Source organism: Amblyomma mixtum, chromosome 8 (genome assembly GCF_055824585.1).
Source record: "Amblyomma mixtum isolate Tamu chromosome 8, ASM5582458v1, whole genome shotgun sequence".
In the NCBI taxonomy this organism is placed as follows: Eukaryota; Metazoa; Arthropoda; class Arachnida; order Ixodida; family Ixodidae; genus Amblyomma; species Amblyomma mixtum.
This window is the reverse complement of record NC_143019.1, coordinates 140,260,159-140,278,407: the sequence shown is the minus strand read 5'-3', so window position 1 is coordinate 140,278,407 and position 18,249 is coordinate 140,260,159. Positions and strand designations below refer to the sequence as shown.

At 46.0% G+C, this 18,249-nt stretch overlaps 1 protein-coding gene across 1 annotated transcript in view; it reads left to right on the top strand.

The window, feature by feature from the left end:
• Positions 1–18,249, top strand: part of LOC149334637 (BTB/POZ domain-containing protein KCTD3) — a 66,313-nt gene that overhangs the window by 44,271 nt on the left and 3,793 nt on the right. Inside the window, exons 11-18 of the mRNA XM_089555275.1 lie at positions 2,381–2,496; positions 3,304–3,394; positions 4,072–4,188; positions 7,340–7,510; positions 8,075–8,230; positions 12,721–12,817; positions 16,185–16,317; positions 17,040–17,088. Of these exons, the coding sequence (XP_089411401.1) occupies positions 2,381–2,496; positions 3,304–3,394; positions 4,072–4,188; positions 7,340–7,510; positions 8,075–8,230; positions 12,721–12,817; positions 16,185–16,317; positions 17,040–17,088 (930 nt within the window). The remainder of the gene's footprint in view (positions 1–2,380; positions 2,497–3,303; positions 3,395–4,071; positions 4,189–7,339; positions 7,511–8,074; positions 8,231–12,720; positions 12,818–16,184; positions 16,318–17,039; positions 17,089–18,249) is intronic.

Sequence of the window (18,249 nt, the reverse complement as noted above, 5' to 3'; positions counted from 1 at the left end):
GGGCAGTGGCACATCGCTTGAGGGGGACACTGGTCTTTAAGACCAAAAAATGACCAAAGAAATCTACTTTCAAAAAAAGACATTTGTGGGATGTACAGCTATTATTTTCCAACTGTACCAATTTTTTTCCTTCAAGAAATCAGCATTTTGACCATAATATTAAATTCAGATCATCGTGCGGGCTGAATTTATGCAGGAGCAGGGAATTTAATGGCATGAAAATTTTGGACATCTGGCTGTCTTACTATGTCACTATCTCAACATCTAGGACAGATGGAGATGTCATATTGCTTGCTAAGGGAAGCTGACGGCACAGTGTGTGCAATAATCAAAGCAGATTTGTTCAGTCGCACTTCAGAAATTTATAATTTCACAATGTTTATCGATGCATTACATTCACACCTTGAACACTGATATTCCAAGCGCTGTGAAATTACTAAAGAGGGTAAAATGGAAAAACAGCTTTGATTATTGCGCTCTTTACTCACCATACTGTGTAGCCATGGATTAAAAATTATCTTTTATTAAGCAGTTTTTTTAACCGAGGTACTAATGAATATGTAATTAAAATGAATTATCTTGGGAATCGACTGATTTATTGGAAACGTAATTTCATTGCTGAAATCAGTATAAAAAGCTGAGCAAGGTGGTACAGTTTCATTAGGATTGGACTAAAAATAAGGGAAATAGGTCTAAGACCAGTGTCCCCCCCCCCCCTTAACCGTTGCACCACTGCGCCAGGAGTGGTATGAGGACTCCCGGGGATCTATGAAGGTCCGGTGTCGCGGCGTAGAAACATGATGATGAGAGCGAAGATGCCAAGAACTGGAAATGCCGCAGAGGTGGCGTAGGGGCTTTAGCATCTGCGTCACATGCGGGGTTTGATACAGTGGGCCCAAGCTTTCCCCTGGCCTGGTGCTCGGCATCTTCCGAGTGAATTGCTTGGGAAGTGGGTCATTGACCCCACCTTGAGAAGACGAAAAATACCTTGTGCCATGGCGATCTGTGGCCGCAGGTGGCCCTGCATCATAAAAAGTTGTTCATCATCAAGAACTAAAAATTTAAAAAAATTGAAAACAAATCAGTGTATGTTCAATGAGCTTAGTTTGTAATGGGGACTGCTCATGCATTTCCGTCATGTTGTCCAGTTGAGCAGCGTCGAGTTTTTTTTTTTTTTTTGAGGGAACCATATTGCTTTACTTCCGCCTGCACAGCATTGGCAGTGGTGAGCATTTGGGTGAGAGTGTGCACTTTTGGTTCGCCTCGACACAAAGCCGTCTTGCTTGCAAATGAAGCCTTCACCTGCCGCGGTTGGCAGCAGGCAGAGTGTAGCAAACTTTTTCTCTTCCCTACTCGTCACTGCACTTTCACTGTCTTTACTTTCTTGGTGGCCTTGTGTCTGCATTCATAGCGAGCTTTGCTTTCTTTCTTTCTGTGCGCACAGCACGTTTTGCCCAAAGGTCTGAAGGCTTCTGAAAAGTTGGCTTCTCCTCATAGCTCACGAGCGTAGTGGTTTAGCCATCCCAAAGAGTGCTGTTTTATCGTTTTCGGTATCCATGTGCCTCCAGTTGTTGGCTTCACGATCCTAGACTTGGTGCATGCCGCAATTTCATTATTCCATGGGAAGTACATCGCCACAGCCAGACACCCTTTACTATAGTTGCTTCTCTGAAAAAAAGTCTTTACTGCCACCGAGCAAAAATGTGCAGTCGTCAGTGGAAGACGGAATGGGCGCACAGTTGCACTTTACTATTTCCGAGTTTACTGTAGCGAGGTTGTACTGTATTGTACTAGTACACCTACATTGAAGGAAGAAAATTGGGGCTTAATTTTTTGGTTGGGGAGGGAACCACTTTACTCCGTAGTCGTTTTTCCACCCACACAGAACGAGCGTTGGCAGTGGTAAACATGTGGCCAAGAATGTGCACTTGTCTTTTTTATTTAGTTTTTCACATTTCCCATGAAGGCCCTCACAGGGGAGGTATCAGATGAGGGGCGGTGGTACATGTTGATTAATAGTACTGTAAGCATAGTGTGCGTGATTTTTGTTTTTATCTAGACATATTCATCATCATCGTTCATCTCTGTCTTCGGAGGAGTGGCCGCCATTACTGTGAGTGCAAACAAAGCCTGCTCCGTCCTGTCCTGCAGTCGATCGAGCGCGTTGAGCGTTAATAAACAACACGTGGAAACCAAGGAAAGAAAAGGCGTTCTACGACGAACAAAGGAACAAGGCTAGATGCACAGGATACGACGGAGAGCACAAGCCAGCGTTTTTGCACGCTTCCGTTGTAGGGAGCGAGATCTTGAAATTTCTGTGTCCATTTTTGTGGACATTAAGACCACTGAGCAAGGCGTGCTTTCCTCTTCTTGTGTGCAGGGGTGTTCCACCTGAGTGTGCCCGTGGACAGCCTGTTCTTCATCGGGAGCCAGCTGGTGGCCCTGAGCCACTTGGGCAAGGTGGGCGTTTGGCACGCCATGACCCAGCACTGGCAGGTGGGTGTGCACTGTCTGGTCTTGCTTGCGAATTCTCACTCTGTCGCACTGTGAGTGGTCACACAGTGAGCCAGTTGCACTGGCTACCCAGGGGCTGTGAACGTCACCAGTCATACTTAATTGAAGCATTGGAATCAGTACAAAGTCACGCAGCCCGATTTATTACTTCATGTTATGATCGCAGGACCAGTGTTTCTGGCATAACATCATCGCTTGACATACCGCCACTGCCTTTCCTCTGCCCTTCCCACCAGTTATACTACAGTTTTCCCCAATTGCACTGCACACTTCTATACTCCCTCCCAATAGAACATCTCGTCGCCTTTCTAACAGTCCGAGCCTGCATCGTTTACATGGTTCCACCAATGCCTTTCAAAAATCCTTCCTGCCATCCGCCATTGAACTGTGGAATGAGCTGCCTGAGGCAGTTGTAACTGAGCGCGGTCCAAATAAATTCAAAACCCTGCTTTTATCTTATCCTTAGCGCACTTGCAGTGTAAAATGCCCGACACTTTTGAATACCACCTCTGCATGTGTTACATTGCTGAACCCTTGCTTGCTAATCAGTGTTCCCGTTTTCCTCCTATTGACGTAGCGTGATGGCCACAGTGTACCTGTGATTGCTCCCTCTTTCATTTTGCAATGCTCTTTTAGCAATTATCTTGCCTTCTTCACTGATATATTCCAAATGTTCCTATTGTTTGTGAGTTCTTTTTTTTTTGTTGCTCCCCCCTGATGCAATGCCCCACCTAGGGGGTCCTTAAGGGAAAATAGCTGATGATGGTGCTTTTTGCCCCCCTATACCAGATCCAGGATGTGGTGCCCATCACCAGCTTTGACACGGCGGGATCCTGCATCCTCCTCCTGGGGTGCAGCAATGGCTCCATCTACTACATCGGTGAGGGGGGGATCCTCTCCTTCCTCTCCTGCATGGAGGAGCTCGTTCTGCTGGAAACCCCGCGTTGGCCGTCTCACCCTGCGTCAGCCAGAAATGAAAAAAAGAAATTAGCTGGGCTTCAAAACCCTGCCTTCTGCATGCCAGGCAACGTATAGGCCACAAAGGGTCGTCAGTTCAAAGTATGCTAATTAGGCATCATAAATTGGGCGGAATGAGAAGGCAGTGTTACAATGCTCCACTGTACTGAAACAAATGGTGCGTACGAGTATGCAGTGGCATAGTACGTCATGCAGTGTCACCTGGACAGTGAGTGACTGGTGATTGGTAATGGGTAATTGCGATTTTCTTGTCTCTTGTAACAAGATTTTACGCAGTGCTAATTCCATTCGTTTGTAGTGCAGTTCTACTGTTACGCAGATTGTTTTCTCTTTTCTAGCTAAATTATTTCAACTATTGTACGGTGCATGTGAGGTCATTGTATGTATTCTATAGCAATGTTCACTTGTATTTGACCCATTGCACTGTGTGTCACTGCTGCCAAAATGGCTCCCTGACCCTGCCAAGCTGTGTTCACAGCTTTTTTTGTCAGGGAGGCTGTCAACATTGTGCCAATGTTGAAAGAAATGAATTTGATTTGATTGAGCACTGCTGAGTTGACGAGAGGGGGGGATGTGCAGACATGCAGAAGTTCCCGCTGCGCATGAAGGACAATGACCTCCTGGTGACGGAGCTGTACCGGGACCCCTCAGCCGACCCCATCACGGCCATCAGCGTCTACCTGACGCCCAAGACCAGTCAGTGCCTCCTCCCTTATCCTCCCCCCCCCCCCCTGGGGCCATAGGGGCATGTGACTGAATGCAGGACTGAATGTGGTGCCTAGAGCAAAGCTGTGGGCCACAAAATGAGCAAAGTTTGCTGCTGGCAGCACTGACAGAACCCAAAAGCTGGTGTTCAGTTCGAGGTTCGTTTATTGCCTGTTTATGGTTCAAGAATAAGGCAACACTGGAATACAGAAGGAGGTCCCAAAGTCAGAGATTGTGAACAGGACCTCCTGTGAGAACAATTGTAAAAATGAATATATTCAAATGAATATATGAATATATTCATTTGCATATATTGAATGTATTCATTTGCATATATTGAATGTATTCATTTGCATATATTGAATATATTAATTTGCATATATTGAATGAATGTATGCAATATATAGATGCAAAAATTATAAATGTGTTGGCATCAGTAAAGAGCAGTGAGTGAGATAAGAGGAAGAGTGCGAACACCTCTTTGAATGAAAAAAGATTGCACACCTTAAAGCGTACAGAACAACACAAAACAAAAATCTTAGAGTGATATAAGTGACAAAATTAGTACCATTTACCATGAGAAATACTATTAGGGGGATTGTAAAAACTGACGAAGAGCGTACTTAAAGGCACAGATATTTGGTGATTGCTTAATGGTAACAGGGACAAAATGGTGGTGCTGTCATTCTGACGTTTGCATGCGGGTATTTCTGTCATTGTTGTTAGCTGGACATGTGATGCTGCTGTATGTGAGTGCATGTTCAGTGTATGTCTTGTCCTCCACCATGTCTCTCTCGTAATGCGTGCGTTGCATCACATGCAATATGGGGGCTCTTTTCCGCTGAATAATCAGACGGGAGTAGCACTTGTACGTGTTCTTTGATGTGTGTGCCTATGGTAGTGCCAAATTCCTTTTTCAAGAATGAAAAAAATATTTTCTGACAACCGTTTTTGGGTTTAATTTTAACATCTGTATCTTACCGGTGCTAACCCGTGAAGTAGAAATGTGGGTGGTAATGAAAAGGGTTAAGCCTGAATTGAGGGCTATGCAGCAAGCCATGGGTTGGGAAATGATTAAGAGATAGGAAGAGTGGGTCAGGGAACAAGCACAAACAAACATTCGTGTCAAAGTCAATAGGAAGAAATGGCCGGGCATATAATGTGAAGGCAAGATAACTGATGTTCCTTAATTCTTTCGTTACCATACCACTATGCATCAATCACGGGTGATTGCCGGATTCAAAGAGCGATTTCGGTACTACTGGGGCCGCCGAGGATTCGTTGCGCTATCCAGTTTGTGGCTTAGACACTGTACTTTCATTTCTTGCATAGATTGTATATATTTCCCACAAGGCGCAATTTTTTAAATGCCCTGGAAGTTGAGGTTCTGGCACAGTGCGGATGGCATCAGCCGCAGAGACGGTGCGTGCTGGGGAAAATCCCACTTTGCGAGGTTCTGCTGTGTGTGGAGCAGATTGTTTCGATGCTTAGAGACTCTGACGATGATATTGCATCGGCAAAATTTGATTCTGGCTAAAATACTACGGAGCCTCAGCATGTCTGTCCACCCATAGGCTTCGTTTTCCACTTGTTGTCAGTTCTTATCACTCATGGAGACGGTTTACATGCTGCATTGGTGTCATGAATGGTATGTCTGGTTTCTGTACTGTCCCGACATCATATGGGCAGGATTACTACTTTCGTCTGCCTAAAAAGAATCCACTTCAGGCTCAGCAGAAATCGGGGCACCATCCTAGGATTGACTCTTTGTTATAGCCACAGAAAAATAAGCAGGGTAAGCAAACAGGTCGATCATCTAAAAAAACCTGGTGGCCTTCTTAATATCCTGATTCTTGAAGAAGGCAATGTGATTGCACTTAGGCTGCCTGCTATGGTGTCTACAATGAGTGGCTAATGTCCCTGTCATTTTCCCACCTAAACTACCGTTGGAACCGGTTCCATTGCTCTTATATATGGCATGCATGAGTCATCACCTTTCAAAATGTTCGTGTCTTCCATTTAGTCACCACATTGGGTTGTATTAATTCGACCCACTAATCCACTTTAATCCACTTACTGTAATCCCCACTAATGCACCACCCTGCCGTGGTGGCTCAGTGGTTATGGTGCTTGGCTGCTTACCCAAAAGACGCTGGTTCCATCCCGGCCGTGGTGGCCGAATTTCGATGGAATTGAAATTCTAGAGGCCCGTGTACTGTGCGACATCAGTGCACGTTAAAGAACCCCAGGTGATCGAAATTTTCGGAGCCCTTCACTACGGCGTCCCCCATAGCGTTAGTTGTGTTGGGACGTTAAACCCCAATAAGCAAACCAAACCACTAATACACCTTCATCCATTTCCCGGGTAGGCCTACTTCCAAAATTTTGATAGTCCTTCGAAATTTTTGGGACTTTTAGCAGGTAGCCACCTAGTGGGGTGGGCCAGCTGTGGTGTGGCGTCTCAGGTCACGAGACCTCTCAGCCACTCGGGGAATTCTCTGACAGAGAAGCTGGAAATGTTGTGTGAAATCCACAACAGAACTGCAAGGTTCGTCCTACGTCGCCACTCCCGAGGGGATAGCTGCACCGGCATGAAAAACAAATTAGGGTGCCAAGGTCTTTTCTTCTTGAAGAAGGAAATTGCGCCCTAAACTGCTGTATCAAATATTTCATAATAAAACCGGCACTCAAAAGGAAAAATATTTACACAGGCCCCATTACGTCTCTTCTCGTATTGATCATTGCTTTAAGATTTTGGAATACTGTACCAGTACTAATATGTATGCTTGGTTCAGCGCAAAAGACGAGCACAGAGAAAGGAAACGACACACACGTTTTCTGTCTGTGTTTGTCTTTTGCGTTGAACCAAGTATAAACTATGTCCTACCAACTAGCCCAGCACAGAGTTTTGTTAATATGTATGCAAATTCATTTTTTGTGCGTTCTATCAGTGAATGGAAGTGCCTTTCTGGTCAGTAAGTGTGCTGTATGAATGGAGATGTGTTTTTTTTTTTTTTCATCATTGCAACCACCCTGCTGTTGCGCCTTTGGCCTAAGCGGGGTAAAAATGGAATAAAGAATAAAGAAACTCTCGCACTAGAAGTGGCACTGAGACCTTGCTTCTTCCAATCCCTGCTACCAGGCCTGTGTGGCAACTGGATCGAGATAGCGTATGGCACCAGTGCGGGCACCGTGCGGGTCATCGTGCAGCACCCGGAGACCGTGGGGCACGGGCCCCAGCTCTTCCAGACGTTCACCGTCCACCGGAGCCCCGTCACCCGGGTCGTCCTCTCCGAGAAGTACCTCATCTCAGGTGGGGAGGAACCACCCCACTCTCTCTTCTCTTCTGGTCTCCCCCCTGCACTGCATTTTGCTGGGGAGAGGTTGTGGTTGCTTAAGGGGGGAAGAGGGACTTAGAAATGAAATGAAGTCACAACCATGAAAACTTCAGGGAACATGCATTTTACTGTGCCGATTCTAAATATGTCGTTTGATTTCATCTCAATCAATTCCTTGAGCACCTATGTAATTTTTATGCATGCATTTTGTACCTAAACGTGCTTGAAACTAGCAGGCCAGTGCCAAGTAGCTGAACACGTGCGAAACAGAGAAGCAAAGCGAGGCAGCTATTTGTGTGCCAGGTTGGCGTGTTGCATGCATGGAATGTCTGTGAATGTGCCTGCCCGACCACCTGGGTGCATGCATGCTCCAGACCGACCTTACCTGCCAGCAACACCAAAAATTCCCACCAGCTTTCTCTGATTAATGCGCCAAGCCGGTAAGCTTAGCTCTTGTAAATTTTTGTGTCCCAGGATGTCCCGAGGAGGGGCTGTCTGTCTGTGTGGTCTGGTGCCCTAGTGCCGCCCTTTCCGTGCAGTGTGCAGCGAGTACAGCCACGTGCGGACATGGAGCGTCACTCGGTTCCGGGGCATGATTTCAACCCAGCCGGGGTCAACGCCCTTGGCCTCCTTCAAGGTGGTCTCCCTGGAAGACCTGGAGCCCACGTCCAGCTACCCGGCGGGCAACGACTGCGGTGGGTGCTTGGATGGCATGCTTTGGAAGGGAGCAGGAGCAAGACCATGGAATTGTTATCATCACCATAAGCCTGACTACAACCACTGCAGGCCTCTCCCATGTCTCTCCAATTAACCCTGTCCTTTGCCAGCTGTGGCCGCTGTATCCCCGCAAACTTCTTAATCTCATCCGCCCACCAAACTTTCTGCCGCCCCCTGCTACGCTTGCCTTCTCTTGGAATCCACTCCGTTACCCTTAAGGACCAGTGGTTATCTTGCCTTCGCATTACATGCCCTGCCCAAGCCCACTTCTTCCTCTTGATTTCAACTAGGATGTCATTAACCTGCGTTTGTTCCCTCACCCACTCCACCCTCTTCCGATGTCTTGATGTTACACCTGTCATTTTTCTTTGCATGGCTCGCTGCGTTGTTCTTAGCTTAAGCTGAACCCTCTTTGTTAGCCTCCACGTTTCTGCCCCATAGAGCTCAGGTAAGATGCAGCTGTTGTATACTTTTCTCCTGAGGGATATTGGTAAATTGGCATTCATGAACCTAGAGAACCTGCTAGATGCACTCCACCCCATTCTAATGCAAAAGCGCTACTTCACTACAATTCCTGAAACAGCCAGTGGCTCTCTGAAGCCTCGACCTTTGACCCTTAACCTTTGTTTGTTTTAGTGCAAAAGCACTATTAGCCTCCTACACTGCAAAATCCAAAGGTGGACATGAAACCTCTCAGACACCAGCAGAAATAAAATAAATATTGCCGCGACTGGGTCATCTGGGCGAACCAGTGAGTGTCACTGGCCACTGCACGAGAGCACTGCGCTATTGCCCAACCGATCATGCCTACTATGTTTAACTGCCCCTCTCTCCCACTGTGGATTGCATGTTGTTGTCTTCAGTTTCCATCTGTGTGCAGATAGTGCTCTTAGCCTCCTACCTCGCAAAATCCACAGGTGGAAGTGAAGCCTCTGAGATGCTCACGAAAGGCATTGGCATTGACAGCGTTGTGGCAGAAGCACGGCACTGTAGCAATAGGCCGCCGCATTCATTAGTTCATTGGTGTTGACAGTGTTGATACTGATGTTGATACTGAGTTAATTTTCAATTGAAAGACTAGCGCCCAAAACAAGGACACAGACATAGAAGGAGACAGGTCTTTCAATTAATGATGACACACCCACTAGCCCAGCTTTCCGCCTTGATTAATGCTGAGGAAAGGAAAAGTGCACAACTGGCTTCCTGGGTCAGTGGACACCCCAGTCGTGCTTTGAGGTATGTGGGGGTGGTGTGCACCTGCAAAAAACTATGCTTCCGCATAATATTTCATGCTTAGCAATGCTAAACTGCCAGCCATTTTTTGTTCTTCTAGTTATCTCACTCTTGTGTTTGAGATCTGCAGTCGCTACCTGTCGTAAGTGCACTTCCAGAGCCTTGCAACTCATTCCAACCTGCCACTGTCTTCCGAAACTGTACTTTAATGTGTGCATATTAATATTTAGACCCATTGTTCTGCTTTTGCCTCAGTCATTGATCACACACTACTGTGTATCACGCTGTGTATCGTCCCTTCTTGTCCTCTGGCCTTGTGCCGTTGTGCTGTTTCACAAGAAATCATGTCTGACCAACGTGCCCATCAGTTATTGTTGTACCTTGTGCTCATTTCTCAATGTGTTGTGGTGGCGGAAGGTTGCCCAGGGTGCTCTTGCTATCCTTCATGTTTATCCCTCTTGAGAACAGCATTGGTCCGGTTTTCTTCTTTTCACCATCTCTTTTTCGCCCTCTTTCTTCGACAACTTTGTTTTTTTCTTCTGTTCCCAACTTGATTTTTAGGCTCGAGGAGTGCTCTGAAGGTGTCCGTCTCTGGTTAGCTGTGCATCTTTATTTTATCTTGCTCCTTCCACAGTGTAGCTGCATCAACTCAATGAGTTGGTGCACCGTGTGCCTTTCTGTCTGCCACAAGCAGTGCCCATGCGGCGCTGATATCTGGCTATCTCTACGCCACAATAAGGCGTATTCCATCGCCATGTCAACTAGAAATTCAGCTCTAAGCGCAAGTCAGCAAGCGGGCGCACTCCGCACCTACTCGCCCTAGTAGTCTGCCGGTGACAACACATGGCACGTAACGAATGCACGATGCTGAGAACTGGCGTGAGGGAAGATGCCTGGCCTTTTCCGCTCCGGCAAGAAAACTTCCCCACAAGGAAACATGCCCCTGCAAGACAGCTTCTCTGCACAACGGCACAAAGTTGCATAGAAGCTGTCTTGTCGAGGTGCATTTTGTTCCATAGAAACGTTTTATGAATCTTTCCTTTGCTCGACAGAGCCTTGCGGATGCCTCGTGAGAGCCATTGCACAGGGTTGCCGTGGTTTGCAGTCACTGTGAAAGTCAGTCTTGACCGAAGGATACGTGAAACTGTTCGTCTTGAACTAATTATTTTTTTTACAAGTCTTACGAGAACCTAACCAAGGGTCTCGCATTGTATTTGTGTTATATGAGGCCTGATGTGTTGAGAGTGTTAACCAGCGTCACCTCCGATTATAACGGCAGATGTACAGTACGGTCCACTGTTAAAGGGAACATGCGATCGCGTGGCCTCCGCAATTCACGAAGCCCTGCTGCCTAGATGCAGCGAGAATATGCGGCATGAGGCGCATGCGTGGAAAGAACAGCCACTGTGCTTACTGCACATGCGTCTTGTGCCGACAATACCCACAAATTCTCGGTGGCAGAGCGTTGCGAAGCGTGGAGGCCACGCGATCGCATGTTCCCTTTAACAGTGGACCGTACTGTACAAGCATCATGCAGAGTGTGATCGAATGGGCAAGGCCGGAGCTGTGCCTCTTGTGCTGCCTACGGCAATCAATACCCCTTTATCGATACCTCTTTAGCCTTAACCACCAATGCCTAGCTGTCCTCATTGTGGGAGAATCTATCAGTATCACCAATGGTGAGTCAAACCCGTTGGCCCGGTGTTGCGCTGCTCCCACCGCCAAGGACGAGTTGCAGTCGCCAGTTGTGTTTGTTGCAATTTTCAACATTACAAGGTGGTAGTTGTCCGCGAAAACTTTTAGGATGTGTTTGAAGTCTGACGATAGTCATTTTTGCCAAAAAATTTTTAATTCGGGAAATTTTGATTTGGTTTTCGAAAATTAATTTGGTGGATAAATTGACAAAGGGTTATAAGGAAAAACTAAGTGGCTGTTATCGATGATGTACCGCATTCTAGTCACAAAGAGACCACTCACTGAAAACGGAGCCTTTATGAGCTAGAAAATAAACAAAAAAATGCAAAGTACAGGCATCGGCACAAGCAGCTGATTTTGTGAGTAAAATGCAAGCGCCAATTACAGCGCCGTTCACCTGAACAGTGACGGTCTGCCCTTTTTGTGAGGGAGGCCACTGGTTTGAATCGACTGGTGGCAAGATTCTTGAATCCTGTTTTCTCGGCAATAAGTGTGCCTTCAGCTGCTGTATAAACATCGGCATAACCGGAAAGAACTAGGGAATCAATTTTTACTGATATCAGTAATCGGATGGAGTTTTCCTGTGTGTTCCCTAAGCTTTAACAGTACCTTTTGCTGGACTAGTTGGTGTGACATTGTGATCAGCAAAGTAAAAACAGCACTAAATTTCACAAACCACACAGAAAGACGGACAGGACGGGCGCTGACTCCAACTATGTTTATTGAAAGCCACACATTGCATGTATATAGCCCGAAGAAGGTGAACGCATGTGCATTTCTTACATGGCAAAATCACACACCCACACGGACGAAAACTTCTCATAATCGCGTATTTTTTAGCAATCTATGCTCACTTCACTCGTAGGGAGATAGAAGTGGCGCTGACGCCCATTCCACCCCTCTCTTTGATAAAAAAGGCTTCTGCCAGTTCACGAGCTAATCTATCTTTACTTCTAGCTAGAATTTTAATCTCGTCAAGTTGTGGTACACAGTTCTTTTTATTTTCATCAATGCAAGAGTGGCAATGGGCGGGTAGGTTTTCGGACGAATCTGATGCGTTCCCTAACGACCTTCTGTGTTCCCCAGCACGCTCGTTGACGCAGAGTCCAGTCTGAACGACGCATACCTTGCCACGTTTAAGGGGGATCTTGTAGACCCCTCCCGTTGCACAGCTTACTTCGAGCGCTTCTTCCCGCACCCAGATGTTGTTTTGGCACCGCTGCTAACCTTGGGTCACATCTTGGCCAATTTTCAAGGGGTGGAGAATAAACATAGTTTTCAATAAGCTTTCAATAAACATAGTTGGAGTCAGCGCCTGTCCTGTCTTTCAGTGTGGTTTGTGTAAAATATAGCACTGTTTTTACTTTCCTGAACACAAAGTTCCTTAAGCTGTTGAGTAGAAAAGGGTAGGCAAATAAGGGACTTGCTACAATATAGGGAAAGCTCGTTAATTTGAGCTTCAAGGGACCATAGAGATTGTTCGAATGATCCAAAAGTTGAAAGAATGACTGAAAGGGGACGTTACTGGTGTGTCATGCAGGCCCATACGGGGAGCAGGACGATGAGCAGGTCTTTATTCAGAAGGTGGTGCCTGAGACAGACCAGCTGTACGTGCGCTTCGCCTCCTCGGGCAAGAGGTGAGCAGCTGACACTTTTGCTGTGTTCCCCCTGCATGGGCTTGTCTGAGACAGAACATCATCATCATCAGCCTGACTACGCCCACTGCAGGGCAAAAAGGCCCCTCCTATGTCTCTCCAATCAACCCTTGCCCTTGGCCAGTTACGGCCACCATATTCCCGCACATTTCTTAATCTCATATCCACCCACCTGACTTTCTGCCGCCCCCTGCTACGCTTGCCTTCTCCTGGAATCCACTCCGTTACCCTTGAGGACCAGCGGTTACTATCCTGCCTTCGCATTACATGCCCTGCCCAAGCCCACTTCTTCCTCTTCATTGCGACCAAGATGTCATTAACCCGCGTCTGTTCCCTCACCCACTCCGCCTGCTTCCGATCTCTTAACGTTACACCCATCATTTTCCTTTCCACAGCTCTCTAGTGCATTATGCACCAGAGGACTGTTTACTCCCTTCTTGCTCTCTCGTATAGCGCATTCATATTCAGGCTCCTGCTTCCGAACAATTCGACTGGAGCACACGGATAGGCTTGTTCGTGGCTTTTGAGTTTTTACTCAGTAAATATACAGACAGCATGATTCTCCTTCACCTCTGATGAAACAGCGCTGCATTCCCATGCTACAATTGCGAATAAAAATTGAAAGGCTATTATTTTTGCACAAAATTGTTACTGTTAAGGTGAAAGTAGGCCCACTTGATTGTATGGAGCCATCTACTCTGCAGATGACTTGACACACTCGCAATTATTTTTCAGTCCCAATTTTGGCACGCACAAAAGCATTTAAATGGATTTTATTTCCTGAGAGCCATTGCAGATTAAAATTGCTTGGTGGTAACAGTGGTTGAATGTAATGACTCTGCAAAGCAGCTCGAAGGATTAGTTCGTGCAATTTAGTTTTTCCGAAATTGCAGTGGGCGTTTGTGTATATTTTGCAACAGTTTTTCTCAACTTTCATGTACAGCAGAACTAGGCAACACATGTGAATTGTCCTCCCCAATTTCCGACGGCCATTTCTGTGGAAAGTCAAGGCAGCTTCTGTGACTGTGAGAAAACCTCAATGCCTTCTATCTTACCTTCATGTAATAGCTTTGTGTGTTCGAAAAATACATGGTTTTGAAAATGTCTATTGTGTCATTCAACGTTTTCTTTTTTTTTTTTGGGTGGGTCGGGGGGGGTTTGGTTTTGGAAAGTCTGTTTTGTTTTCAAGCTAAACAAGGATGATGGGGTGGAGTGCATTTTGTGGGCGTCTTCAGGTCATTAATTGCAGCTTACCAGAATCTTGAGAAGAATGTATACGCCAGACGTATATCTGGCTGGTACTCGTCTGGGAAGCGTAAACTTGGAGGCTAACGGAAAGGCCTCCAGGTGAGCATAGTGCAGCGAACCGTGGAAAGGACAGTGATAGGCGTAACGTAAAGAGACTGAAAGAGAATAGAAGAGTGGCTTACAGGACAAATGTGAGAGTTATTCGCATCCTATTTCAAAATGAAAAAGAAGAAATGGGCACAGGCAGAGCATGTAACGCGAAGTCAAATGACCAGTGGTCCTTGGTATGTGAGGCAGCACAAAACGGGACAAGGGACGGAGAAAGGCACACACAACAGCACGGTTCCATGAAGCGGGCTACCCAGCTGATATCTGTGTTTCTGTCCCTGAAGGCATACTGAAGAAGAAGCGCCAGGAAGATCAACTACCGTATGTGCCTTCAGAAAGAAAGAAAGGCAGAATTGCTGTCATTCCCTACATTCATTGCCTGTCCCACAATCTCAAGGAAATTGGGACGAAAGCGAATGTTCGCATGGTTTTTAAGAAAAGCCCCTGCAAAACTAAGCGCGCTCTCCAGAACCTTGCCCACTGATAAACCCAGGATTAAATCTGCACTTAACATCCAGCCACTAGAGCTCCGGCGGAAAATCGCACGACTCTGCCTCTTTCATAAATTATATTACAATTTTTCTGATCTTCGTGACACATTATTACTAGCTCCTATCAGAACATCACGCCGCCTGTTTAACCTCCTCAGCATTCAACGTATAGAGTGCCCGTCCTGTCCGTCTTTCTGTGTGTTTCGTGTACAATTTAGTGCTGTTTTTACTTTACTTACATGGATCGACCTTGGCATTTAATAAATCTTTTCTTCTTACTGTAATAGAAAATTGGAACCTGCTACCCGACCACATTGTTAACGAGCGCGATGCTACTAAATTTTGACAGGCATTAATTAATCACTGTACTGAATAAAAGATACTGCCCATTTGTCTCAAACTTCACCCAGTTACACTTATTCTTTTTCTTGTTGTTGTTGTTACCGCCTAATTCAGCCTTTCGGCATTCATTATTGACCAACATGGTATTGTGATGTATCGTTTTTCATTTTATTGTATTGCATTATGTTTTGTTGTATTAACGTATTATTCTCAGTTGTATTTGCTTTGTCCCCCCCCTTATGTAATGCCTCAACAGAGGCTTTTAACGGCAAAATAAATGATGGTGATGATGAAACGTCCCCAAAAGCTGCAGTGCACCATTAATATAGAAAAAAGTTTGTGAAATATACTGAAGGCACTGTTTGTGACATCCCACTCTCTTGTGGAAAGCGGTATGTTGGTCAGTCTGGTCGTTGCTTGAATGGCAGGCTTTGTGAACACAAAAACAACTTGAAAACTTTTACTGGCAGCAATCTGGCTTTGCACTCTAAGGAGTGTGGTTGTGTGCCATTTTTGGATAAGTGCTCGATCGTGGCCAGACAGCGGGACCAGTTAACTCGTGAAATTATTGAAGCAGCGCGTATCACTGCCTGGGATGATAACTGTGTCAGCAAGCTGTCTGTCTCCCTGTCCAAAAGAGAGCTGGCCTTCTTAAACAATCGATGAGTACTTCCGTGTTTCACCTGATTTCCATTATTTTTTCCGGGTGCACGCGCCTGTTTGCCCTCACAGTTCATGTTCGTCTTGGTTGCGTAGGTTTCTGTCAGTCCGAAGTTGGCGCCTGTGTTGTGTGTGTCTTTCTCCGTCCCTTGTCCCGTTTTGTGCTACCTCACATACCGTGAATCACAGTTACCCACTCGCCCAAGTTTTTACCCTTGTGAACCAGTGGTCCTTAAGGGTAACGGAGTGGATTCCGTGAGAAGACAGGCATAGCAGTGGGCATCACAGAGTCAGATGGACGGATGAGAGTAACAAGTTTGCGGGGATAGGGTGGCCGTGGCTGGCGAGGGACAGGGTTAATTGGAGAGAGACATGGGAGAGGCCCTTGCCCTGCAGTGAGAGCACTGAGAGCACTTTCTCTTACTCTTTTTGTTCCTGCCTTTGGTTTAGAAAAAAACAAAAAATCATTTCCAGAAGCCTTGTCTACCCCCCTTTCCCAGGATCTGTGTGATCAAGTCGGTGGATGGGACGACGGTGACCTCCTTCTGCGTGCACGAGTGTGAGGGCTCCAACCGGATGGGATCCCGGCCACGCCGATACATCTTCACGGGACACACCAGCGGGGCCATACAGGTGCACATCGTGTTGTTTTAGTCGCCAGTCATGCCTCAATTCATGGATTTCATTTTGTCACTCAGTTGAGTGGCCACACTGATGATTGCACACTGTTACGCTGTCTAATTGTGTAACACACATTTCTGCGACATGATGTTTTTTAGTACGGTCTTTTGTTTATAACTCTTGTTTATTTCACCTTGTCTATTTAACTTGTTTATATCATTTGCAAAAATTGTACACTATTTTTAAAAAATATGTAAGGGCAACAGTATTTGCCTGTATGATTTTCTGAAATAATTTCTTCATACTGAACAGATATTTGATATTCGGTGGCATTTTTTCTTCATATTCGTATTCAATCCGTATCTAATATTTCATTATTCGCACACCTGTTCTCTTTTTAAATGGTGGCATATTCAAGGAAACTTTGCACAGAATGGCACAAGACGGAGGGAGAAACAGGTACACACACGCGAGCGCAATGTGTACGTGTTTCTCCCTTCCGTCTTGTGTCATTCTGCGGAAAGTTGTCTTGAATACGTCACTGCACCAACTGGCCCAACGTTATGCTCCACTAAATGGTGGTCTGCAGCCAAGCCTGCGAACGGCACGGCCATGTACTGAATTTCGAACCTCACCTGCTGGAGATCTTGAACTGCAGATATGCATCTTTGCCAGGCCTGGTTGGCATCCAACACGCGTGCCGCTCTATGCTGTGCTTCTCTGTCTCCTCTCAGATGTGGGACCTGACCACGGCACTGGATCTGGCGTCCAGGGGGGAACCAGGTAAGGTTAGCCCTTTCCGGTGTCATTTTTTCTTTCCGTTGAAAAGGAAAAAAATATTTCTTCACCTAATTTGTATATTTAGCACTCAAGAAAGACAGCTGGTTAGTTTTTCAGCGCAAAATACCTGGGGTTAAAGTTTTGCAGGAATGTGCAAAATTCCATACAGAGTGTCATATTAAATACAAGTACCAGCATCAAAATACCAGGGCTTGTCAGGCAAATACACGAATGATCATGGAATGATCATGGAATAATTTTCAGTTTTGAAGATGCACAGTACGCTTGAAATTGCATAAATGGTTTTACTACCGGTGCAAAATCTGTCTGCATAAAAATGGCTGACGACGGACTACTCTGCTTACCGTTTTGCGAAATGTTATTCACTGTGTTTGCTTATTGCATGGAAAAGATCTTATTTCAACATTTCAACATTCAGCTGAGACAAGCAGATCAGTGCCAGTTCCAGCAGACACTCAGAGAAAGCTGTGAGATCACATTGTGCACAAGTTATTGTTTTCTTGGTCTATATTGTTTGTCTAACTCTTTGTGCTAGCGAGGTGAAATGTTTGCCGACACTCATCGTCATCGATGCACAGAAACAGTATGAAGCAGTGGCCAACACACACATGTGATGACTACAGCAATAAATTGCCTTTCGTCACTTCTGTATACGACCAAACGTCGCAAAATGCGACAGCAAGACCTGGGAGGCATTTCTAGCGTTCTGTTCCTTCCACTTTCGTTGTGCCCACTGATGGTCGAGATACTGCGGTTGGTCGAGACGATGATGTAGCGCTCGCACTGTAGCTTATCGACTGCCGTTACCACTATATCGAAAACAAGAACAAAAACTGCTTCCTCCTGCCTGGCTCCAGGTCATCAGGAACATCTCCGTCACAAGTATGCGTGACGTTATGTACAGCAGAGCGTCAGGCTTGAGGCACTGTCATTTCAGTGGCATGATGAGGATTCGCAACAGAGAATGATTTATGTCACTGTCGCTGTCAGTTAAATTGCCACAATAAAAACGGAGACCTAGAAAGTTTGTTGTGAAGGCTAGCTGCTTGACATGGATCCATTCTTCAGAGCTTAGCATCTTTCGGGAAGACATGATATCGCTTGTCCCTTCCCCCCCCCATTCTCTGGTCTGGCAGCTGCGGG